This window comes from Schistocerca cancellata, chromosome 12 (genome assembly GCF_023864275.1).
Source record: "Schistocerca cancellata isolate TAMUIC-IGC-003103 chromosome 12, iqSchCanc2.1, whole genome shotgun sequence".
Lineage (NCBI taxonomy): Eukaryota > Metazoa > Arthropoda > Insecta > Orthoptera > Acrididae > Schistocerca > Schistocerca cancellata.
Window position 1 is genome coordinate 77,544,544 of NC_064637.1, and position 27,321 is coordinate 77,571,864.

Genomic DNA, 27,321 nt, shown 5'->3' on the forward strand with positions numbered 1-27,321 from the left:
GTTATGAATTCAAAACGCCCACCGCACAGCAGTGAGCTAAATCTATCGATCACATGCTGTACGTGTTCGGAGTAGTCACACATACTTACGATCTTTCATAAGTTGTGTCTGTTATGTACGTACAGTCTTTATGATGCTATGAACTGATTATCAGATTGCTTTCAAGATTTTGCAAATAAATGTTCGCTAATCTGATACACAACTAAAATGTTTTCACCTCCGTCTAACGCGATATCACGCCTCTAATTAATCGACTTTAAACAAATCGATAATTATCACTATCGATACAAAGAAATTTCAGAAGCGCGCAACAAAATGTGTTCAGGGATGTTATGATTGTATCGCTTGTTCTAAGCGTTTGAGAATTATTCGAGTAGTTACCGTCGATAACAAATAATTACTTTTGTCATCCAATAGTCGTATGACTATTATTCTTCGCATTGTGCGTTGAAAGACGAGAGGTAATTACAACTGCGTAGTTTGTTGAGTGTTGTAAACCAATAATTGTATGATGGTTATTGTTAAAGGATCCATTTCAGTATTGTGTTGTGTGTTGCAGCATGTGCGTAGATGATAGTTTTAAGGATAATGTAAGTGGAGTGAAGGGATAAACCAGCTGAACAATCTGTCCACAATGCCCAAATAGATATACCGGTAATACCCTTTTTGTTGTTTGTAATATCAGTGCCGATAATGGGACATTTAGAAAGCCTAGCACAAATAAAAAACTGTATAAAGAGTTATTAGAAAATCACAAAGTAATCATATCCTGATAACCAGCTACCAATATGTAGCGGGCATTTAGGAATGTTACATATCCTATTGCGGAACCAGCACTACATGAGCGTTTACCTTTAATGTTTGTGTTGACGGTAGTTACGGTAGTATGTCCTAGAGAAAATTTCATTGTTAATCAAATGTTACACTTACAGACACTGGAATCAAGCCTAATTCATTGTAACAAGTAACCTAAACTCTGTATCTGAAGAACACCTCTATCTGATGCTTTGCCATATGTGACGAAATTGGGTCTAGAATAACTCTATCATTTGCATTTGCTGGTTTCCCATTAATGTACCCTATAGTGTGTGGAAAATTCTCTCCACGTTTCCACGTCTTTCACTGTTGTGAACTAGTTGCATTTTTTTTTTCAAGAACGTAGAAAATGAATTAAAGTAATGTAAAATTTTAATTTGGCAGTTACAATAGCAAGTATATAATTATTGCAGTGTACTATTGTTAAATCTGCAAAATGAAGCATGAGAAGTGTAAAATATACATCTTGTAAAAGAAAACTAGCCATAATGGAAAGGATGGATTGCTGAGCACCATAAAGTTAACATGTTAAGTTGCAGACAGACACAGTGGACTGTTACACACTAAGCTTTTGGGCGAAGCTTTCCTCAGAAAAAAAAGGAAAACAAACACATTCACACAAGCAGCTACACCTCACACACATGAACACTATTTTTGGCCCCACAGAAGAGTTGGATGTACACATTCTAGGCATGTATAGATCATGCATAAGCCTTGTGCAGGATAGTCTATCCAGCAAACTGTGAAGAAATCACCAGACAGATCTCCTACATATAAACAAACCTGCAGTCTTATTGATTTGTTACTAGGGGCTATAACAGGTCACCTCAAGAAACCCAAAAATCTTGTAGGAGGTCTTGTCATGTTTGGAAAGATGTAGCTGTGAAGATGAGGTACATATCAGATTGTAAACATTGCCTATTAGCTCTTTCATAATGGAAATGGGAGAAATAAAACTGCCATACACACAATATGTGATGTCAGTGCTGCTACAACTTCAGTAAATATTCCTGCCACCAGTGTGGTTTTTGCAAGTTGTTGTCAAACCATTGGAATTATCAGTAGCAGTGGTTTGCAGGACTCACTTCCATCATATACATCGCATTTTAGTGACATCATTTGTTAACAAATTGCAGATAGTTCTAACTTTCATTGTGTATGTAATTATTTTACAAGTAAAAGATTTAATACAAAGTTAATGTAAAAGAAATCCTCCACTTACTTCTCAGACAGTTGAAATATAGCAGACCCTTAGTGAGGGGATGATGGAAGTTTTGGGACGATAAGAACACTGAGTAAAACATGTTCTTTAAGGGGCTAAACACAATAATAGTAATAGAACTGCTTTTTCCATTTTGTGATTTGTTGCCACAATTACCTAGTAAACATTAACGATTTTATTTTTCAGATAGTAATTTGTGCTTTACTGTTTTTTTATGGTAAGTTAGTTTTTTGAGAGAACTTGGGGTATAAAACTTTCTAGTGGCACTTGTTTTAAAAGTTTTGACATCATGCATAATTTTTTTGAATCACTTGTTTATAGGTCCTCTCAGGCCTTGGACCAAAGTCCTCCACATGTGACACACATCTCCTTTACTCAAGAGGACCAGCATAAGGGGGTTTATAATGCTCTAGCTCTGATATTTACAGAGATACATATGTGTATTTTTCAAGCACCAGGTCCTGCAGGACAGGTGTGTTGTGTGAAAATATTATCAGCCTGCTGTTCATGCCAGCCTGCACCTCAGGGAGAGGTTGAGATGGATAGAGGAGGAGATGGAGAGAGTTCAGGAAGGGGATGTATAGGGGGTGAGGTGAGCCAAGAGGATATGTTAGGGAGAGAGGGGGCAGGAGGGGTGAACAGAGAGGGTGAGGAGGAGGAGGCGGACAGAGAGAGGGGAGGACAAGGTGGGCCGAGGAATGGTGGCAAGGAGATGGACAGAAAGAAGGGAGGGAAGAGGAGATGTGCTGAGAGGTGGGAAGAAGGAGATGCACAGAGAGAGGGGGAGATGGATGTGGTCAGCGAGAGGTGTGGAAGAGACGAACAAAGAGAGGGAGGAGGACAGACAGAGGGAATGGGAGTCCGCCGCTCGTGGTCTCGCGGTAGCGTTCTCGCTTCCCGAGCACGGGGTCCCGGGTTCGATTCCCGGCGGGGTCAGGGATTTTCACCTGCCTCAAGATGACTGGGTGTTTGTGTTGTCCTCATTATTTCATCGTCATCCAGGAAAGTGGCGCAATTGGACTGAGCAAAGATTGGGTAATTGTACGGGCGCTGATAACCACGCTGTTGAGCGCCCCACAAACCAAACATCATCATCATCAGAGGGAATGGGAAGGAGGGTGTGGGCAGACGGAAGAGGTGGACAAGAGAGATGGGGAGGAATTGGAGAACACAGAGAGAAGGAGGATGAGATGGACAAGGAAGGATAGGAGGAGATGTTCGTGTATATGAGTCAAACGCTATGCGAGCGAAGCTTCAGTGAAGGAACTAGTGTACTGTAAATAGAACTCAGTATTTATAGATAAAAAAAATGTTTTATTTGAAATGTACTGTTGTAACGATGTAAATACAAAGATAGTAATAGCAGATAACAGCAGCTGTATAGTAAAACCAGGCAGACAGCAACTTTTTTCAAAGGAGCAGCACTCACACGATTAAATTTAGATGGTATAACCTCTTCAGTGTATGGGTGCACATTGTGAACTTTGACAATGCAGTTCATAAAATTAATAAACTGTTTTTACCAACTCAAGACTTGCATCACACATTTGTGCAGGGTGTATAGTTTCAGATTTTTCTTGCTAGATTGCACCACACACTGATTGCAGTGCAGCTTCTGATGTTGACTCAACAGAATGGCGAAGAGTGTGTATAAATGTCACATGAAAGGTGTACTTTACAAGAACCGTGTGCAAGAAATGAAATTATATTTATGTGTACTAAAAAAAATGGGCTTTTCAGAATGTCATGAATGTGTTGTATTTATAGACAAAAAAGTTTTTATTGAAATATACTGTTGTAACCATGTAAATACAAAGCTAGTAATAGCAGATAAACAGCAGTTGTAAAATATTTTTTCTTTTGCTAGTTAAGACCTTAAGTACACATAAAATAAAAGTTAAAACAGTATAATTTAGAATGTAATCATATGTAAAAATAATAAACAGTGAAAACATTTTCTGTGCTTATTTTATCACTGGGACTGAAGAGGATAAATATAAATAGCATTAAGCAGTGTAGTGTACGAATACTTCGCTGTTACTACAATATTAAGTTTCTGTGATGTCGTTGTCTTATGTTTATGTATACTGTGACTTGTTCCACATCCATGAAGGTTCTCCTATTTGATGGGATCTATTGAACATGATGAAAAAATTGAGAAAAAAGGCAAATAGTGGTTCCAAATGTGAACTAAGAACTGTGTCAGTGAACTCACAAATTGTATTGTGTGAACAGCAAGTATGATCAGCTTTACATGTGAATGTTCGATGTAGGCAATCAGGTCACAAACCCATCCACATGGGCATCCAACTGTAAAGTACGGCTGAGAATTGAGTATTTTATATATGTAAAAATATAAGCAGTTTTGCTAAAAGAATTACTTCTTCTTCTTCTCCTCCTCTCTCTCTCTCTCTCTCTCTTTTTTAAGGGGGGGGGGGGGAGGATGGGGTGCAGCTGTCAAGACCGCTATTTTGTTGTAAGGGACATTTGGCATCTCGTGGCTCATTGGAGAGTAATGCAGTCAAAAATTTGATTTCTTACCACCATTTATCATTGTATTGCACTGAAAATGTGTGCACAACAATGCGGATACCGACAGTATGTGCTTGTGTCTCATTAGGAACAAAATTTGTTCCTTTCACTCACAGCACTTGCTGTTGACCACAGTAATTCCCACTTTACTGTTCGCCTTCAAGCTTGCATTCAGTACTGTTCTTTTCCATCTTTGGTTGGTTATTCCATCCGTGTTGTACTTAATAGTGATACACATTATGTGCAGAACTACCAAAATATCTGGAGAAAGCATCTACAATGAATAAACTCAAAGGCAATCCCAAAATTTGTGCTACACTATCACCCTATTGGTCTAAGCTTGCTACATCAACCAGTGTAAAGGTGGCAGGAGAACATTTCGATTATATTGTAAAAATTAGGCTTCACGCTTGAAAGAAAGAAGAAGACACAGTAGTACAGATAGGTTTATTTATGAAGAGTTGACTGATATGCGCCTCAACTATCGCTTCACTGAATGTAATGGAAGACCAACATGAAGACACTAGGCTGGGCGGTTCCCACATTGACAGCTACCACGTAACATCTGAGTGTTGTTACGTTACTTTTTGTTGTGCAATGTACGTTTTGGTGATTCCATACAACAGGCTTTTTCACTTTTGTAAAGGCATTTTACCAAACTGAAGGAAGCTGGGATAAGAAACCAAATAAATGATTATAACATTGTTACTCTCTAATGAGCTGTTGGCGAAATGGGATCCCTATACTAAAACCCTTGTAAAATATCACTGAACAATTTACAAAAAATTTTCAGTGGAGTTGTTCACTACGTATAATTTTATCTATATCAATTAAGGGCCTGGCAGAGGGTTCATTGCACCACCTTCAACCTATTTCTCTACTGTTCCTCTCACAGACATCGCATGGAAAAAACAAACACTTAAAATTTTCTATGTAAGTTCTGGTTTGTCTTATTTTATTATGATCATCATTCCTCTCTATGTAGGAGTGTACCAACAAAATATTTTCACACTCTGAGGAGAAAGTTGGAGATTGAAATTTCACGAGAAGATCCTGCCACATTGAAAAACGCCTTTGTTTTAATGATTGCCATCCCAATTTTCATATCATATCGGTGGCAATCTCTCCCCTGTTTCATGATAGTACAAAACGAGGTGCCCTTCTTTGAACTGTTTCGAAGGTCTCCTATCTGATGCGGATCCCACATGACACAGCACTACTCCAGATGAGGGCAGACAAGCATACAGTCAGAAGAAGGCAGACAAGCACACAGTAGGCAGTCTTTTTCACAGACCTGTTGCATCTTGCAAGTGTTCCGCCAATAAATTGTAGTCTTCGGTTTGCTTTACCTGTAAGTCTTTAGTTGAATTAACAGCCTTTAGATTTGTGTGGTTTTTTGTGACACCGAAATTTAATGATTCCTTTTAGTCTCACCACAATTTTCATTATTTAGAGTTAATCGTCACTTTTCACACCATACAGATGTCTTGTCTAAATCATTGTGCAATTTGTTTTAGTCACCTGATGACTTTATAAGATGGCAAATGACAGCATCATCTGCAAACAGATTGTCTCCTAAATCGTTTATGTAGATCAGGAACATCAGAGGGCCTATAACACGTCCTTGGGAAATGTCAGATATTACCTATGTTTTACTTATGACTTTCTGTTGGTTACTTCAAACTGTGATCTTACTGACAGAAAATCACAAACCCAGTTGCACAGCTGAGACACTAGTCCATAAACACACAATTTTATTAGAAGTCACTTGTGTGGTACAATGTCAAAAGCCTTCCTGAAATCTGAAAACATGGAATCAGTTTGACGTCCCCTGTCAGTAGTACTAATTAATTCATGAGAATAAAGAGCTAGTTCTGTTTCACAAGAATGATATTTTCTGAATCTTTGTTGGCTATTTGTCAATAACCTAAATCATTTTCTTCAAGGTAACTCAATGTTCAGACACAGTATATGTTTCAGGAACTTACTGGAAATCAATGTTAGTGAAATGGGTGTGTAATTCAGCAGGTTACTCATATTTCCTTTCTTGGTTGTTGGTGTGACTTGTGCAACTTTCCAGCCTTTAGGTACACGTCTTTCAGTGAACAAATGGTTGTGTATGATCGCGAAGTATGGATTGTTGTTTAAACATACTCACAAATAAACCTGACTGGTATACAATCTGGAACAGAGGCCTTGCCTCTATTAAATAATTTAAGCTGCTTTGCTATAACAAGGATATTTACTTTGAAATTACTCATGTTAGCAGTTGTTCTTGGTTTGAATTCTAGAATATTTACTTGGTACTGTCATCAGTAACATCACTATTATTGTCACGCAGTGAAGGTACTGATTGTGTCTTTCTGTTGGCAGAATTTCTTTGGATTTTCTGCCAGATTCTGAGACAGAGTTTCGAAAACTATTGAAAGGATCTCGCATTGAAGTACGTGATAAATTTCAAGCTTCTAAAAACTTCACCAGTCTTGGGGACTTATGCGTTCTTTTAAATTTGGCATGCTTTTCTCATTGCTTCTGCAATAATGTTCTGACCTGTTTTGTGTACCTTGGGGGATCAGTACCAACCCTTAGTAATTTAATTGGTGTATGTCTCAATAGCCGTCAATACTATTGTGATTAGCGCAGTGGACTCTTCATCTACAGCGATACTCTGCAAGTCACCATATGATGTGTGGTGAAGGTTATCCTGTACCACTACTAGTAATTTCCTTTTCTCTTCCACTCTCAAATAGCGCAAGGAAAAAACATACAAGCCCTAATCTGTCCAATCTTATCATTGTGGTGTACACAAAATGTACATTGGCATCAGTAGAATTGTTCTGCAGTCAGCCTCAAATGGCAGTTCTCAAAATCTTCTCGTTAGTGCTCCTTGAAAATAATATCACCTTCCCTCCCCTGCTTCCCATTTATTGAATTCCTGAAGCATCGCCGTAATACTTGCATGTTGATTGAAGCAACCAGTAACAAATCTAGCAACGTGCCTTGAATTCATTTAATGCGACCTAGTGCAGATCCCAAACACTCGAACAGTATTCAACAATGGTTACACTAGTGTCCTATATGTGATCTCCTTTACAGATGAACCACATTTCTTGAAATTCTCCCAATAAGCCGAAGTTGGCCCTTCACCTTCCCTAGTACAATCCTTACATGAGCATTCCATTTTTTATTGCTTTGGTGTGTTATTGCTACATATTTAATTGACGTGACTGTGTCAAGCAGCATACTGGTGATACTTTACTTGAATGTTATGGGTTTGTTTTTCCTTCTCATCTGCATTAACTTACATTTTTCTTCATTTAGAGCCTTTTATCACACCAACTAGAAATTTTGTGTAAGTCATCTTATATCCTCCTACAGTTAGTCAATGACGACACATTCCCATACATAACAGCATCGTCAGCAAACAGTCGCAGACTGATGCTTACTTTGTCCGCCCGGTTATTTATATGTATAGAAAATAACGGGTGCTGTCACACTTCCCTCGAGCACTCCTGACGATACCTTTATCTCTGACAAACACTCGCCAATGAAAACATCATACCGGGTTCTATTACGTAAAAAATTTTCAAGCCACTCACATAACATGGGAACCTATTCTGTATGTTTGTACCTTCGTTAACAGTCAGCAGTATGGCACCATGTCAAATACTCTATGAAAATCCAGGAATATGGAATCTACTTGTTGCTCTACATTCAGTGCTGTCACACTTCCCTCGAGCACTCCTGACGATACCTTTATCTCTGACAAACACTCGCCAATGAAAACATCATACCGGGTTCTATTACGTAAAAAATTTTCAAGCCACTCACATAACATGGGAACCTATTCTGTATGTTTGTACCTTCGTTAACAGTCAGCAGTATGGCACCATGTCAAATACTCTATGAAAATCCAGGAATATGGAATCTACTTGTTGCTCTACATTCATAGTTTGCAGTATATCGCGAGAAAAGGACAAGCTGAGTTCCGTACGAGCGATGCTTTCTAAAGCCATGCTGTTACGTGGACGGATACTCTTCTCTCTCTCAAGGAAGTCTGTTGTATTCGAACTGAGAATATGTTCAGGGATCCTGCAGCAAACCAATGTTAAAGATATTTGCCGTAATTTTGTGGGTCCATTCTTTTAATCTTCTTATATACAGGAGCAACCTGCACTTTTTTGTAATCATTGGGACTTTGCACTGGGAGAGAGATTCGTAATAAATGCGAACTAAATAAGGGGCCAGTGCTGTAGAGTACTCTTTGTGAAACTGAATTGGGATCCCATCAGGACCTGGTGACTTACTTGCTTTCATCTCTTTCAATTGATTCTCTACACAATGGATGCTTATTACTAAGTCCTCCATACAGGAGTCTATGGCGATGGTCAAACGATGGTATAATTCCAGAATGAGATTTTCACTCCGCAGCAGAGTGTGCGCTGATATGAAACTTCCTGGCAGATTAAAACTGTGTGCCCGGCCGAGAATCGAACTCGGGACCTTTGCCTTTCGCGGGTAAGTGCTCTACCATCTGAGCTACCGAAGCACGACTCACGCCCGGTCTCACAGCTTTACTTCTGCCAGTATCTCGTCTCCTACCTTCCAAACTTCTGTAAAGCGCACACTCCGCTGCAGAGTGAAAATCTCATTCTGGAAGCATCCCCCAGGCTGTGGCTAAGCCATGTCTCCGCAGTATCCTTTCTTTCAGGAGTGCTAGTTCTGCAAGTTTCGCAGGAGAGCTTTTGTGAAGTTTGGAAGGTGGGAGACGAGATACTGGCAGAAGTAAAGCTGTGAGACCGGGCGTGAGTCGTGCTTCGGTAGCTCAGATGGTAGAGCACTTACCCGCGAAAGGCAAAGGTCCCGAGTTCAATTCTCGGTCTGGCATACAGTTTTAATCTGCCAGGAAGTTTCATATCAGTGCACACTCCGCTGCAGAGAAATCTCATTCTGGAAACATCCCCCAGGCTGTGGCTAAGCCATGTCTCCGCAGTATCCTTTCTTTCAGGAGTGCTAGTTCTGCAAGTTTCGCAGGAGAGCTTCTGTAAAGTTTGGAAGGTGGGAGACGAGATACTGGCAGAAGTAAAGCTGTGAGACTGGGCGTGAGTCGTGCTTCGGTAGCTCAGATGGTAGAGCACTTGCCCGCGAAAGGCAAAGGTCCTGAGTTCGAGTCTCGGTCGGGCACACAGTTTTAATCTACCAGGAAGTTTCGATGGTATAATTGTATGATTCTCCGGCATGAACGATTTCTTAAATGTGAAATGTAAAACTTTGGCTTCACTTTTGCTGTTGTCTGCTGCCACACCAGACTGATTAATGAATGACTGGATCAAAGCCTTAGACCCACTTAGTGATTTTACATAGGACTAGAATTTTCTGAGGTTCTCAGCAAGATCTATTGCTAAGGTATGTCGATGGTAATTGTTGTAACCTTCACACATCGATCATTTTACAGATTTACAAATTTCTGTTAACCGCACTTATGATTTACAATCTGTTTAAACTTAACCCATAATTCCTCTATGCCTATTGTACTGGAACTAAATGATGCCAATTCATTGTCTTAAGTGGGGTACTAACAACTGCCTATCTGCTCTTTCTAGAAGAAATGCCCTCCTAGTTTAGTAGGAAGACGATCCAAATCCCCATCAGGCCGTCCAGATTTAGGTTCTCTGTGATTTCCCGAAATTGATGCTGGCAAATGATGGAATGATTTCTTTGTAAAAGGCACAGCTGATTTACATCCCCCTCTTCCCCTATCCCAAGCCTGAGCTCTGTCTCTAAATGACGTCATTTCATGGATATTAAACTCTACACGTTTCTTCCTTACTTGCTACCAATTCCTTTGCAGAATAAATAAAATTCTTCTCAGCTGCAAAATAACTTTCTTAATGCTCGCCATTTATCTATCTTCTTACTACAGATAATACCCTTGACAAGATTGATACACTATTATACATTCACAAACTGTTTCCTTTTGCCAGACAAGTGAGAATTAACTCATTTCGTGATACCGATTATGTATTTACAATGCTTTCACATTTCCTTTTTGTCTTTATTTTTTACAATGAAAAGCAACAAGGCTCTCGATAGTGTGGCTCCCATCGCTACAAATTTTTGTGTCATTTGACAAACACAATATCACATTATCGGGATCTTGAAAACTCCACCTTAAACAAAAAAATAATTGTGTGAATATCTTGGCAATACAGGTGATGTAAATACTGTGAAGTATAAAATTACAGATGCCAACCTGATGTTGCTTAGATGGGGAACTCAGAAGTGCTACCACCAGTATAGTAGAACTTCGATTAACCATCACTTTTGGGACCAGGTGGTGGTCAGAGCAGTAAAAAGGTCAGACAATCAGCAAATCAAGAGCAAGGATCTGATCATCTTCAAGTTCTTAATTCGTAACAGTATCAATGTCACTTTCTTCTATCCATTCCTCTATATTAGCACGATGGGTATCATTCTGAAGAGTTTATAATCCAGCAACTCAATCTACAGTGTCTGACATTGTTTCTGGAGGCTTTTGCTTTTGGTTTAAGCTACGAAAACCTTTCTTCCATTATTTCTGTGGAATGATTTTTCTAAGTTCTTCCCAAGCTTTGGCAGCCATGTAGTGAATTGCATATTTTATGTTGAAGCTTCTCATTGCTTCAAAAAGCTCACAACTTTCTTCTGTTGTCTCTAACAAGGCACTGATGTATTTCCTCGTGTAACGTTGTTCTAACTACCCAGTAACATCCAGGTCCATTGGTTATGGGGAAGGGGGGCAAAAACATAGCTTTTGTGCAACTTTGTTGGCTTTTATGCAATCTTGTTGGAGCTCAGACTCAGAGGGGTAGCTTGGCACTTGCCTGCGACTACAATCGCACTGAAAAGGAATACAGACGTCTCAAAAATGATATCGACAGGAAGTGCAAAATGGCTAAGCAGGGATGGCTAGAGGACAAATGTAAGGAGGTAGAGGCTTGTCTCACTAGGGGGAAGATAGATACAGCCTACAGGAAAATTAAAGAGACCTTTGGAGAGAAGAGAACCACTTGTATGAATATCAAGAGCTCAGATGGCAACCCAGTTCTAAGCAAAGAAGGGAAGGCAGAAAGGTGGAAGGAGTATATAGAGGGTTTATACAAGGGCGATGTACTTGAGGACAATATTATGGAAATGGAAGAGGATGTAGATGAAGACGAAATGGGAGATAAGATACTGCGTGAAGAGTTTGACAGAGCACTGAAAGACCTGAGTCGAAACAAGGCCCCGGGAGTAGACAACATTCCATTTGAACTACTGATGGCCTCGGGAGAGCCAGTCATGACAAAACTCTACCATCTAGTGAGCACGATGTATGAGACAGGCGAAATACCCTCAGACTTCAAGAAGAATATAATAATTCCAATCCCAAAGAAAGCAGGTGTTGACAGATGTGAAAATTACCGAACTATCATTTTAATAAGTCACAGCTGCAAAATACTAACGCGAATTCTTTACAGACGAATGGAAAAACTGGTAGAAGCCGACCTCGGGGAAGATCAGTTTGGATTCCGTAGAAATGTTGGAACACGTGAGGCAATACTGACCTTACGACTTATCTTAGAAGAAAGATTAAGAAAAGGCAAACCTACGTTTCTAGCATTTGTAGACTTAGAGAAAGCTTTTGACAATGTTAACTGGAATACTCTCTTTCAAATTCTGAAGGTGGCAGGGGTAAAATACAGGGAGCGAAAGGCTATTTACAGTTTGTACAGAAACCAGATGGCAGTTATAAGAGTCGAGGGGCATGAAAGGGAAGCAGTGGTTGGGAAAGGAGTAAGACAGGGTTGTAGCCTCTCCCCGATGTTATTCAATCTGTATATTGAGCAAGCAGTAAAGGAAACAAAAGAAAAATTCGGAGTAGGTATTAAAATTCATGGAGAAGAAGTAAAAACTTTGAGGTTCGCCGATGACATTGTAATTCTATCAGAGACAGCAAAGGGCTTGGAAGAGCAGTTGAACGGAATGGACAGTGTCTTGAAAGGAGGATATAAGATGAACATCAACAAAAGCAAAACGAGGATAATGGAATGTAGTCAAATTAAGTCGGGTGATGCTGAGGGAATTAGATTAGGAAATGAGACACTTAAAGTAGTAAAGGAGTTTTGCTATTTAGGGAGTAAAATAACCGATGATGGTCGAAGTAGAGAGGATATAAAATGTAGACTGGTAATGGCAAGGAAAGCGTTTCTCAAGAAGAGGAATTTGTTAACATCGAGTATAGATTTAAGTGTCAGGAAGTCGTTTCTGAAAGTATTTGTATGGAGTGTAGCCATGTATGGAAGTGAAACATGGACGATAACTAGTTTGGACAAGAAGAGAATAGAAGCTTTTGAAATGCGGTGCTACAGAAGAATGCTGAAGATAAGGTGGGTAGATCACGTAACTAATGAGGAGGTATTGAATAGGATTGGGGAGAAGAGAAGTTTGTGGCACAACTTGACTAGAAGAAGGGATCGGTTGGTAGGACATGTTTTGAGGCATCAAGGGATCACAAATTTAGCATTGGAGGGCAGTGTGGAGGGTAAAAATCGTAGAGGGAGACCAAGAGATGAATACACTAAGCAGATTCAGAAGGATGTAGGTTGCAGTAGATACTGGGAGATGAAGAAGCTTGCACAGGATAGAGTAGCATGGAGAGCTGCATCAAACCAGTCTCAGGACTGAAGACCACAACAACAAACAATGCAATCTTGTTGGAGCTCAGACTCAGAGGGGTAGCTTGGCACTTGCCTGCGACTACAATCGCACTGAGTTGGCAAACTCGATCGATAACGCTGGCACACTGTTTGGTGCAAAGCACAGATGCATGATCGGACGCATGGTTAGATAATCCGAGGAGTTGGTTAATCGGAGGTTGGATCATCATGGTTCTACTGTATTTGTAATACTACAGAAAACCACATAATTTAAGCCATGGGGAAAGCAGGTACCAGATTCATATTTATTGAAAGAAAAGTGATACTTGTTTGGTCAGTTCTTCAGTAGAGCTTGTTAGTTTTGGATTAATGTAAGGTAGAGAAAACATTGAAAAACGAGCTTCGTGATTTGTCTGGGATTTGTTTAGCCAGCACGAGAGTGTCACAGAAATTTTTTACAAACAGCAATGGGAGACTTTCCAAGAAAAATGTTGAGCTTCGTAGAGAGCATGTAGTCCATCAACAAAGGAGGTGGCTTACAAAACACTCGTTCGACCTATACTTGAGTATTGCTCATCAGTGTGGGATCCGTACCAGATCGGGTTGACGGAGGAGATAGAGAAGATCCAAAGAAGAGCGGCGCGTTTCGTCACAGGGTTATTTGGTAACCGTGATAGCGTTACGGAGATGTTTAACAAACTCAAGTGGCAGACTCTGCAAGAGAGGCGCTCTGCATCGCGGTGTAGCTTGCTCGCCAGGTTTCGAGAGGGTGCGTTTCTGGATGAGGTATCGAATATATTGCTTCCCCCTACTTATACCTCCCGAGGAGATCACGAATGTAAAATTAGAGAGATTAGAGCGCGCACAGAGGCTTTCAGACAGTCGTTCTTCCCGCGAACCATATGCGACTGGAACAGGAAAGGGAGGTAATGACAGTGGCACGTAAAGTGCCCTCTGCCACACACCGTTGGGTGGCTTGCGGAGTATAAATGTAGATGTAGATGTAGATTCACTAAATTCAGAGAATTGACATTCACCAATGACTTGTCAAACATATTTTCTTTAACACATGATTTGTGTAATGATTCCAGTACTAAATGTAGAGAAATTTAGGCTCATACAGAGTGATAACCAACACCCTCTCTTCCCATGTAGAATATGCGATACAGAATACAAATGGAGGAAATGTACCTCTGGGACACACAATATAGAGGCCTTTTTGTACAGATTTAGATGTAACTTGTATGGCGAGCTTGATTGTGAAAGTGAATGTGTTTAACTCATTTTATTATTTGCCTGTGTTATATGCTATAACTAGTTCTCCTTTTGTTTGTACCTTCCAAGATTGTAAATATATGCTTAGTAGTAAAAATATTGGTCACCATCTGTTGGTCACTTTCGAATAGTGAGGTGATGTAGAACTACTACCAGGTGCTATTACCAGACACTCACATGACCCTGGACCATTGACATGTCATATCAGTGAAGTGATGCATATATGCCAGTCAGTTGTGTGAAATCACTACAGTAAGATGAGTCTGTGTACAGCTGCAAAAGAATGAAGCTGTTGAATTTGGATGTGCCCTTGCCTGCACCGTGTATGAAGTTGGTCAATTTGTTAGCGTATTAATGCAGTCTACCCAGTGAATCTACATGAGAGGTGTACTACTTGTTGCTATGTAATTCAATGCATGAACAGTAGTTGTAAAAAGAACCTAACAGTCGGAGAACAGAGGCTAATGTCACACATCATCAGTGAGAATCAGTTTCAAGTCCAAATGGAACTAAAGGCCATCAGTGACTAGGTCCATCTCAGCCAGTTTCCAAATGAACATTTCAAACGGAACTGGTTGCAGTAGACATTAGGAATAAGGTGCCTCTCTAAGCAAGCGTTGCCCTTTCTTCTACAGCGTGATCCATATAAACCTGAACTAGTTTAATGAGTCATAATTTTGTAACCAATAATAGGGCACATTTGTAGTTTTGGGAGATGAAGTCCTCACAGCAAATGTTTTAAGTGCCCCCCCAGCATCAATGCACTACAGTACTTATTTCATCATATTCTGCGACATTCTGTGAAGTGTGTCTTCACCAGTGTTGCTTATTTCATGTGTAATGGCCTTATGGAGTTCTTTAATAGTCCGTGGTCTAATCTCATACACTCAACTTTTAAGATACCCACACAAGAAAAAATCTGGGTGGGTTAGGTCATGTGATGGGAGGGAGGGCAGATTTTTTGAGATTATTCGGTCACCAAAGAAACTGGTTACATGTTGCATGGACACATTAGAAAATGGCTCTGAGCACTATGGGACTTAACATCTGATGTCATCTGTCCCCTAGACTTAGAACTACTTAAACCTAACTAACCTAAGGACATCACACACACATCCATGCCCGAGCAGGATTCGAACCTGCGACCGTAGCGGTCGCGCAGTTCCAGACTGTAGCGCCTAGGACACGTTAGACATTGGGTTAACAATCCTGGAAGCTGACACTGCACACCACACTCCAACCTTTTCATCATGCACTGGTGGTTTGTGAATGATACAGGGGTTTACACCAACTCAGTATATGCTGTTTTGTGTGTTGATGTAACCTGAAAGATGGAATCGTGCATCATCTGTAAACTAAGTTAATGTCTTGACATTCAGTCAGGAATCCCTAAAACTATTGACAGTAACACATTCTTTTCTCATGATCTGTTTCTTGCAATGCTTACATCATTACACTCTGTATGGTAGCAATGCTGATTTCTTTGCAGCTTTCTGACATACGCAATATGCGATTGAAATGCCTGTCTCCTGGCTTAATCACAAGCAGAGTTTTCCAAGCAACTTCAAACATTACCAATAACCTCTGCACTCAGTGATGGTCTATGTTTACCACTGTCACTGTTTAGTACACCATTTATCTCCAGCTTCCTTAACAATTAATAAAATTGTTGCTTTTCTTGGAGAATCGCAAACATTGAATTCTCTTCAGAAAATCGCACATATTGAATTCTCTTTGGAATGCCTGTTTCATTGAAACCAATGAGTCTGCCCTCCATTATGTTTTCACTATAAAAACCCACTCTTGAAGTGCTTATTGCATGTTTCTACCAGCTCAAGACTGCAAACGAATCACTAATTTGCTCATTATTGTCATGCAGTAAGAACTAAACACTCACAGACTTCACAAGCAGTTACGGATGAGGCTACGAACTAACTGACACAATCCAAGCAAGTGTGGCATTATACCAGACAAAGGACCTCATGCTCAGAAACAACAATCAACTTGCCAACAACGGGTAGTACTTTGACTCTCCTAGAGCTATTGAAATCATTGAAACAACTCTCCCATTTCTACAAGCTTTCAGAGGGAAATTATGACCTATTGAATTAGTTCAGGTTTACTTTTGTCTCCCTCTACATATTCATCATGAGTGTGCTGTGGAGACTTGCATCTTTCAAGACGACAAAAACCATGTAAACTGGTCTGCACACACAACGTTTGTGGTTTGACGAACACAAAGGCTCGCTATTGCACCTCAAGTGACCTGTTTAGCATCCTAATCTTAATCAGGTGGAAAATGTCTGTGGCTGTTTTGAGCAGTAGGTGAAATGCACCAATCAGCATCCCTGTAATTTGGTATCTCTGTAGGATCTAATTATCGAGGAGTGGCTTCAGCCTGTAACATCCCCCCAGGCTGTAATTCAGATTAAATATGCACTTAAATTGTGTGTATATCAACGCAATTACAAAGTTTGGTATAATTTCAGTAACTCTTGGCAGAAAAAGTCACAGTTTTATTTGAGAACTTGAATGTTCTGTTGTTGAAGATATCTGATGATTATATCTGCTCACTGCAGTAACATATTGTTGTAAATATATGAGGTGTGTTATTTGGCATGGTTGGTACTCGAAATAATAACATGTATGCAATAAATGTAATCAAATATTTAGTGTAATGATTTTCAAACTACCTTGGTTGAATTTCCACAAAACTTTGATGCACACCTACTGACATGTACTTGTGCACTCACATGAACAAAATTTGCACTGGTTTCACAGGCACAGCCACTGAATTGTAAATGTATTCTTAACAATCAAAACCAGTGTGTATATTATAAACAGTTATATTTTAACTAAATTATAATTACAAAAAATGGATTATAGAGTTATTGAAATCCGTCATGGCGTAATGAATAAAACATAAACACAGATTTTCTAGTCATAGTCAAGTAATATACATCCTTTTAGATTCTGTTTTGTGAAATATTTGTTTTTGCCAGTCAGAAGTCTTCACATCATAGCTAAACCTAATTAATTTACCAAACATGTTACTAATGGTTGTTTTTCAAAACTCAATGTTATACAGAGTTGTATTTTTACTTCTATTTGGGATTATGAAAATACTAGTAATTTTGCTGTGTTTATATGGCAAACATAGTTAAGTAGTAGTGATATTGGTTATGCTTGTAAGTGACATAGTGAATACACTCCTGGAAATGGAAAAAAGAACACATTGACACCGGTGTGTCAGACCCACCATACTTGCTCCGGACACTGCGAGAGGGCTGTACAAGCAATGATCACACGCACGGCACAGCGGACACACCAGGAACCGCGGTGTTGGCCGTCGAATGGCGCTAGCTGCGCAGCATTTGTGCACCGCCGCCGTCAGTGTCAGCCAGTTTGCCGTGGCATACGGAGCTCCATCGCAGTCTTTAACACTGGTAGCATGCCGCGACAGCGTGGACGTGAACCGTATGTGCAGTTGACGGACTTTGAGCGAGGGCGTATAGTGGGCATGCGGGAGGCCGGGTGGACGTACCGCCGAATTGCTTAACACGTGGGGCGTGAGGTCTCCACAGTACATCGATGTTGTCGCCAGTGGTCGGCGGAAGGTGCACGTGCCCGTCGACCTGGGACCGGACCGCAGCGACGCACGGATGCACGCCAAGACCGTAGGATCCTACGCAGTGCCGTAGGGGACCGCACCGCCACTTCCCAGCAAATTAGGGACACTGTTGCTCCTGGGGTATCGGCGAGGACCATTCGCAACCGTCTCCATGAAGCTGGGCTACGGTCCCGCACACCGTTAGGCCGTCTTCTGCTCACGACCCAAAATCGTGCAGCCCGCCTCCAGTGGTGTCGCGACAGGCGTCAATGGAGGGACCAATGGAGACGTGTCGTCTTCAGCGATGAGAGTCGCTTCTGCCTCGGTGCCAATGATGGTCGTATGCGTGTTTGGCGCCGTGCAGGTGAGCGCCACAATCAGGACTGCATACGACCGAGGCACACAGGGCCAACACCCGGCATCATGGTGTGGGGAGCGATCTCGTACACTGGCCGTACACCACTGGTGATCGTCGACGGGACACTGAATAGTGCACGGTACATCCAAACCGTCATCGAACCCATCGTTCTACCATTCCTAGACCGGCAAGGGAACTTGCTGTTCCAACAGGACAATGCACGTCCGCATGTATCCCGTGCCACCCAACGTGCTCTAGAAGGTGTAAGTCAACTACCCTGGCCAGCAAGATCTCCGGATCTGTCCCCCATTGAGCATGTTTGGGACTGGATGAAGCGTCGTCTCACGCGGTCTGCATGTCCAGCACGAACGCTGGTCCAACTGAGGCGCCAGGTGGAAATGGCATGGCAAGCCGTTCCACAGGACTACATCCAGCATCTCTACAATCGTCTCCATGGGAGAATAGCAGCCTGCATTGCTGCGAAAGGTGGATATACACTGTACTAGTGCCGACATTGTGCACGCTCTGTTGCCTGTGTCTATGTGCCTGTGGTTCTGTCAGTGTGATCATGTGATGTATCTGACCCCAGGAATGTGTCAATAAAGTTTCCCCTTCCTGGGACAATGAATTCACGGTGTTCTTATTTCAATTTCCAGGAGTGTAGTAAGTAGTCAGTGTTAGTCATTCGTCAATAGTGCATCTTGGTCTGTTACATTACAAACTGGATATGGCATACCTGAAGGAACCTGTCGACTCTCTTCCTTGCCAGATTAAGTTCGTTATCAAGGCTGGACACGGTGCTACAAGGTATTAGCGTGATGTCTCCGGTGAATTGACTTAATTTTCTGTCTTGAGTGTTAACTACTTTTATTTGAGTTTGACTTGTTCAAGTCTTGAAATTGCATTCAAATTTATATTCCTACATAATTAACATGTGTGCTTTCCCAATAGGCTATGGGTTCCATTTACATCGGTGATTTCCCAGATGAAATCCTCCTACACATCTTCTCGTACCTGTCCCGAGAGGAGCTGGCCGCAGGGCCGAGCCACGTGAACCGGCGATGGCAGGCCGTGTGTAATGATGACACACTCTGGCGCGACAGTGACTACGTCGTCGGTGAAAACCAGACTGACGAAGAGGCCCTGTCGCTGGTGATGAGCATGCCACAGCTGCGAGTGCTCAGGCTGCAGCGCATGCTACCGTCTGGCATGCTGCAGCACGTGTTCCGCACGTGCCACAGCCTCACCAAGCTCGAGATACACTGGTAAGTCCAGCTGTCAACTATTGAAAGCTTGGTAGATTAGATTAGATTTACTTTCATTCCAATTGATCCGTAGTGAGGAGGTCCTCCAGGATGTGGAACATGTCAGAAAAACAACAATACACGACAAATATTTACAACTAAAACAAGTAAGCTAATGTACCATTCCACAGGTCCCAAGTGGAATGATTGTCATTTTTTAATGAACACTAAGAGTCATTTTATAAATACTAATGCACTGAATTTAAAATAAAAAAAGTTTTTTATTTATTTATAAGGTAATAAACATGTAATACAACAACTGTAATACTTATTTTCAATGAACACATTACTGCACTGAAATTGTGCAGAAGTTATGTTGTACTTATATACAAATCAGTTGGTTTTACTAAGAAATTCATCAATGGAGTAGAAGGAGGTGGCCACCAATAAATCCTTTAGGCTTCTCTTAAACTGAATTTCATTGGTTGTTAAGCTTTTTATGGCTGCTGGCAAGTTATTGAAAATATGTGTTCCTGAATAATGCACACCTTTTTGTACAAGACTAAGTGACTTTAAATCCTTGTGAAGATTATTCTTATTTCTGGTATTGATTCCATGAATTGAGCTGTTGGTTTGAAAAAGTGATATATTTTTAATGACAAATTTCATTAAGGAATAAATATATTGGGAAGCAGTAGTTAGTATCCCTAGTTCCCTAAACAGGCTTCTGCAGGATGTTCTTGAGTTCACACCACATATAACTCTTACTGCACGTTTTTGTGCCCGGAAAACTTTAGCTTGGCTTGATGAATTACCCCAAAAAATAATCCCATATGACATTATGGAATGAAAGTAAGCATAGTATGCCAGCTTTTTCATTTTTATATCCCCTATGTCTGACAAAATTCGCATTGCAAACAGATATTTGTTAAGACGCTTCAGCAGTTCTGTGGTGTGCTCCTCCCAGTTGAATTTATTATCAAGCTGTAATCCAAGAATTTAACACTGTCCACTTCTTCTATCTTCTTGTCATCATATGTTAGACATATACTCTTGGGACACCCCTTACAAGTTCTGAACTGCATGTAGTGTGTTTTTTCAAAGTTTAGTGACAAAGAATTGGCTAGGAACCAGTGATTAATGTCCAAAAATATTTTATTGGCTGATCTTTCTAAGACTACACTTGATTTGCTATTTATTGCAATGTTTGTATCATCGGCAAACAAAACAAACTTGGCATCTGGTAATGTTACTGATGAAAGGTCATTGATATACACAAGAAAAAGTAAGGGCCCCAAATTGGAACCTTGTGGGACTCCACATGTAATTAGTTCCCAATTGGATGATGCCTGATAGCTTGATACATGTCTCTTTCCTAAAAACACCCTTTGTTTCCTGCCAGAGATATAAGATTTGAACAATTTTGCAGCATTTTCTGTTACACTATAATATTCTAGTTTACTTAAAAGGATATTGTGATTTACACAGTCAAATGCCTTTGACCGATCACAAAATATACCAGTTGCCTGCAATTTTTTGTCTAATGAATTAAGCACATTTTCACTGTAAGTGTAGATAGCCTTCTCAATATCAGAACCTTTTAGAAATCCAAACTGTGACTTTGACAGTATGTTATTTGAGATAAGATGGTTATAAAGACGACTGTACATTACTTTTTCGAAAATTTTTGAGAATGCTGGCAACAGTGAAATTGGACGGAAATTTGATGCTATTTCTTTATCTCCCTTCTTAAACAGTGGCTTAACTTCAGCATATTTCAGCCACTCAGGAAATATTCCACTGATAAACGACTGGTTACACAGATAGCTTAATATGTTACTTAGCTCAGAATCACATTCTTTAATTAACTTTGTTGATATTTCATCATACCCACTAGATGTTTTTAATTTTAAAGATTTTATGATGGACATTATTTCGGTATGTTTCCTGTAAAGTACTCCAGGGTGGCTAGTGACATAGGAGTGCAGAATAATTATAAATAAAAACAAAAATTAACGAGTCACTAAACTGTGTGTGTGTGTGTGTGTGTGTGTGTGTGTATTTACAGTGCATTCTGGGGGCTTTGGTCCATATTCAGATGTCAGTTCCATTGTTTAGCTCAGGTGCATTGCTCGGTAAACTGACCATCATGAAATATCTAGAATATTTTAAATAAGTGTCTTTTTATTGCAGAATTTCTTCTTACTAATCCCCCAAAAACATTCTGCACTCAAAATGATCAATTTGAAACATTGTAGATATTTCAACACCATTAGTTTCTCAGGAGCAAAGTATGCGTGATAAACATCGGAAATGTCATTTGATGATAGAGCAAAGCCTCAAAAACACTTTAAATTCATTGACTGGTTACTTTTTGTGTGTGTTTATATTTTAGAGTTTCCATCATTTAAGAAAAAAGAAATAAGGATTGGGAAACATGGACATTTACTGCCAATAATTGTAACGTACTCATTCTCACCTAACCGCAAAGAATTATCTATTCCATGTACATTTAATTCCAATATAATGCATATTTTGCACATTGTGAAGAAAACAGATAACTAGCATTGCAACAAAATTTTCATTTATTTGATTTACTTCATTGCTGGCATGATGAATAAAATCTTCCGTACTGGCTGTTTTATAAACTGTCATGGCAAAGCAAAATGATTGCTTAGAGCCTAGTCCCATCGTCAAGATAAAAGTGGATAGCATGCTAAAAGTGGTTGTCTGTGATTAAATTTACTATACAGCACCATGCTGTAAACAAGATAAAAGTGTGCACAGCATCAACATAAACTGTACTGGTGGGTCAGTAGTGTGCTGGCAATTGAGGGCAGTTGTTAAACAGTTACAGGTATCTCAGGTTCTTTGTAAGATTCACGTCACTTTCAGACTTTGTTATCAACAGATACAGCATCTATTTCTATTCTTGTTGGTAAATTTTCTCCAACCACAACTTAATTCAGTTGTGAACTATTCTTGCAAGTGACTCCGACAAAAGCTACGTCAGTGCCCTAGCAAAGTCGTGTGTTCACAAGAGATGGTGTGATAAACAAAGATGATGCATTTCAAACATATAAAACCAATATTGTTATTTTTAATGCAATTTCTTTACAAAATTACATTTTAGTGTTAATATAATTACTACAAACATTCCCAATTAAACACTTGATTTAAAACAATTCTTTTAATTGCAGATAGTCTAAAATATGACAGAAATATACAGAGTATCCCGAAGATGACTTAGACATGACAGAACCACATGGATTCGTAAACTGTGTAAAGTTTGTCTCTGTAAAATACAAATAACCAAACTGATACCCCACATTGCAAAAATTACAAAGTGAACTGAAGGATGCAAAAATAAGTGAGCAAAACATTAAGTGAAACCTACACTGCCTGACAACAAAAGTGAAACACCTGGAAGAGACCAGGTAACGAAATGAAACATTGTGGGATGGAAAGTTATATGATATTATTGCAGTGATTAGACAATTGAGTCAAATTTATAAAGTACATGACAGTATGGGCCCACTTATCAGTATGATATTGCCTGGATGCATGCACTGATTCAGTTGGAAAGGGTGTCATAACGTCATTTTATCCTGTTTTGAGGCAAACCGGCCCACAACTGTTGTAACTGGCCTTTCATATCCTTGAAACAGGCACGGGGACAGAATTAATGTCTGAACTGGTCCCACATACATCAGGGACAGATCTGAGGATCTTTTTGGCCACGGGAGTACCCACGGGAGTACCTCAACATCATATAGTCATTTCATAGACACACATGCCATGGGTGGAGGAAAAAATGGCACCACAGTGTCACTTAAGAGACAACACATGAGGGTGTAGGATATGCATGAGATACTGGTATGCTGACAGAGTTCGCTCAAATCAATATCAGCTGTGACCAGTCATATCCAATTGCTCCCCACACCATTGCATCAAGAGTAACACCACTGTGTTTCTCCAAACCATTGGAAGAATGGGACCTCGCCACGTGTTGCTGCCATACTCACCTACAGTGGTCATTGGGGGTAGTGCAGTGTCACGATTTATCACTGAACACCATGTGATGTCATTTATCAGTAGTCCATGCTTCCCTGTCACGGCACCACTCCACAGTAATACCAAAGTCCTGCTGGTGCTAGTCTCCAACCAGTCGTGCAGGGTAACACTTTACCGCAGGAAGTCAACTACTCATTCTCGGGCAGCAGGAACAGTTCGTGGTATTCAGTTGTTGTCGACCAGAACCCTGACACTGAGTCACATTCCCATGAAGCCTGACATCAGGTCTCTGTCACACCCAAATACCCCAAAAAACTGGATGTTATGATTCTACCAGTCAGGCAAATGGAGATCCACAATGAGGCTTCTCTCAAACTGTCAGGTGTTGATAACAGTGTCACATGAGTACTCTGCATCTCTGTATTCTTCACAACAATCACTCAACATCTGATTCAGTTTACATCCCTTATATACTCTGCCAGTCCTGGTGGCAACTCTAAACATAAAATATGGTAATACTCTCTGGTGGCTGTTCTACTTGTCATAGAGTATTGCAACTCTGTAATCATTTACATGTCTGCTGATGGTGTGCACATGTACAAAGCTACATTGACATCTGACCATGTCTTCTGGGTGTCCTTCTTTTTGGCAGACATTATTTATTAGACTGATCAATACCCATGGTACTGTTAAAACAGTTGGCTTCAGTTGCCAGAGACTGCAGTTGTGTGTGTGTGTGTGTGTGTGTGTGTGTGTGTGTGTGTGTGTGTGTTGTGTGCTGCGTTTGCTTGTGTGTGTGTGTCAAAATGACTGTCACAAATTAGATTTTGGCCAGTTCTGTGGCTTCAGTTGTCAGAGACTGCAGTCGCGCGCGCGCGTGTGTGTGTGTGTGTGTGTGTGTGTGTGTGTGTGTGTGTGTGTGTGTGTGTGTGTGTTGGTCGTCTATTTTTGATGACGGCCATACTGGCCGAAAGCTAATTTGTGAATTTGTGACAGTATTTTTGTTGTGCCTATCTGCAACTCAGCATTTCCACTATATGACGAGTAGCAATTTTCCTTTTCATAATATTGTTACATTCCATTTGGATATTCCATTGTTTGGTATTGGATGGACAAAAAAATCTACTCACTAAGTGGAGACAGGAGAATACACATTTAAAAAATGGTTTAATTTAATGCAAGCTTTTGGAGCCAGTGGGTCCTTCTTCCAGCAGAAGGGTTGAAGGGGAAGGTAGAGGGGTAAAGGGAAAGGCACTAGAGAAGTCTAGGAAAAGAGATAGAAGTTGGAAAACTCAGCCAGAAACGCGGGTCAGGGAACACTTACTGGATGGCATGAGAAGGAAAACTGATTGTAGGGGACTGCACAAGAAGGGATTTGAAAACCTAAGAGCTTAAAGATGGAAGACAAGGTAGTATGCAAGACAGAGATTACTGCTGAAACTCTGTGCACAAGCTAATAAAGAGTGAAAATCCAAGTGTATTGTATGTAATAGAGGTGGGAGGAGGCTGCTGAAAATAGATAGGTCGGAAAATGAAAGAAGTAGAAAACTAACACAGATTGAAAAAAGGAATAGTTACTGTGAAGAAATGCTGAGACAGGAAAAATTAATGTAAATTAAGGCAAGGTGGGTGACAAGAAGCAAGGATATATGTTGTAGCTGTAGTTCCCTCCTGTGGAGTTATGGGAAACTGGAGTACAAGGGGAGAATCAAGATGGCGTGTGCGGCGAAACAAGCACTGAGTACATGACTGTCATGTTGTAGAGCATGCTCTGCATCTGTCTCAGCACTTGTTCACAGTAACTACTACTTTATTCACTCCGTTTTAGTTTTCTACATCTTTCATTTTCTGACCTGTCTGTTTTTAGCTGCCCCCTCTTACCTACATCTACATCTACATAGATACTTCGCAAGCCACCATATCGTGTGTCAGAGGGTACCCATACCGCTACTCGTCATGTCCTTTTCTGTTCCACTTGCAAATAGAATGAGGGATAAACTACAGTCTACATGCCTCTATATGAGCCCTAATTTCTCATATCTTATCTTCGTGGTCCTTAGGCACAATGTATGTTGGTGGCAGTAGAATCATTTGGCTGTCAGCTTCAGACGACTGTTCTCTAAATTTTCTCAAGTGTTTCTTGAGAAGAACGGCACCATCCCTTCAGGAATTTGCATTTAAGTTCCAGGAGCATCTTCGTAACACTTGTTATTTGAACCTACCTGTAATAAATCTAGGAGCCCGCCTCTGTATTGTGTCGATGTCTTCCTTAAATATGACATGGTGCGGATCCTAAACACTCAAACAGTACTCAAAAATGGGTTGCATATGCTGTCTCCTTTATGGGTGAGTTACACTTTGCCAAACTTTTCCCAACAAAATGATGTTGAGTATTCGCCTTCCCTATCACAGTTCTCACATGCTTGTACCAGCTCATATCATTTTGCAATGTTAAGCGCAGATATTTAAATGACTGACTATGTCAAGCAGGACACCAGTAATATTGTATCAGAACACTTCAGGTTTGATCTTCCTACTACGCATTTTTCCACATTTAGGGTTAACTGACATTCATCACACCGACTGGAAATTTTGTCTAAGTCATCTTATATCTTCCCATACTCACTCAACTTTGACACCTTACTGTACTCCATGGTATCATCAGCAAACTACTATCTGTATTGTGATTTTGGGGAGCCTTTCCTCTGTAGAATCAGTGGTCAGAGACATTCCTAAGACAAATATAAGTCAACTAATGTAAAAGAAAAGAGTGTGAAATTTACCTGTATTTTAAGCTGTGAATATAGTAATTGAGTAATAAAAGACTACCTTCCTGATAATAGCTTTCATCAATTGTTTTAAAAATTCGTATCTGTTAATGATGGGTAATTGTTCAGGAAGGAGTAGTCACTTCTAATGGTAAAGAACTTGCATGGTAACTGAAAGATCATGGGATTGGATTGTGGTTGGATAGTGGAATATCTCAGTCTGCTTTTAACCTAGCCTTCATCTCTTAGTAATTTGAAGATTCGCCAGGAACGATAGGTGGTTTGGATTCCACATTAAACTGTTTCCTCAGTAAAAATTACTGGTTTAGATTAGAGGCATGCATGTCACCAAAGTGGTGAACAATTGCTAGACGTGCACCTGACTGCTGAAGCCACAAAGAATTATTATTGTTGTTGTTGTTATTATTATTATTATTATTATTATTATTATTATTATTATTGCTGTTGTTGTTGTTATTGACATAATGATGCCAACAACAAGACTATGATACACGCCTAGTAACTTTTTTAGCTTTTAAGTGAGAATATAATAGTTTAAGTCATGATATATATTGTCTTAGGTTATTGTGATTTCTCTGAAACACTTCTCATCAGATACTGATAAATGTCTCATCTAATGAATATGTTTTAAACATTAAATTCTCCTATAAGGAGAGTGAGAAAAAACTGTTAGATGTAAACAATTCTGGAAATTTTTACTTTTTTGTTTTTTTATATTACCAATTCATATCTGTTAATGATGGGTAATTGTTAAGGAAGGAGTAGTCACTTCTAATGGTAAAG

The 27,321-nt window shown here is 40.1% G+C and overlaps 1 protein-coding gene across 1 annotated transcript in view; it reads left to right on the forward strand.

Annotated features, from left to right (window-relative positions):
• The first annotated feature begins 318 nt into the window (after positions 1-318).
• LOC126109682 (F-box/LRR-repeat protein 20-like) overlaps positions 319-27,321 on the forward strand; it is a 72,933-nt gene continuing 45,930 nt past the window's right edge. The window contains exons 1-2 of the mRNA XM_049914732.1: positions 319-461; positions 19,443-19,756. Coding sequence (XP_049770689.1) covers positions 19,446-19,756 — 311 coding nt within the window. The 5' untranslated portion in view covers positions 319-461; positions 19,443-19,445. The remainder of the gene's footprint in view (positions 462-19,442; positions 19,757-27,321) is intronic.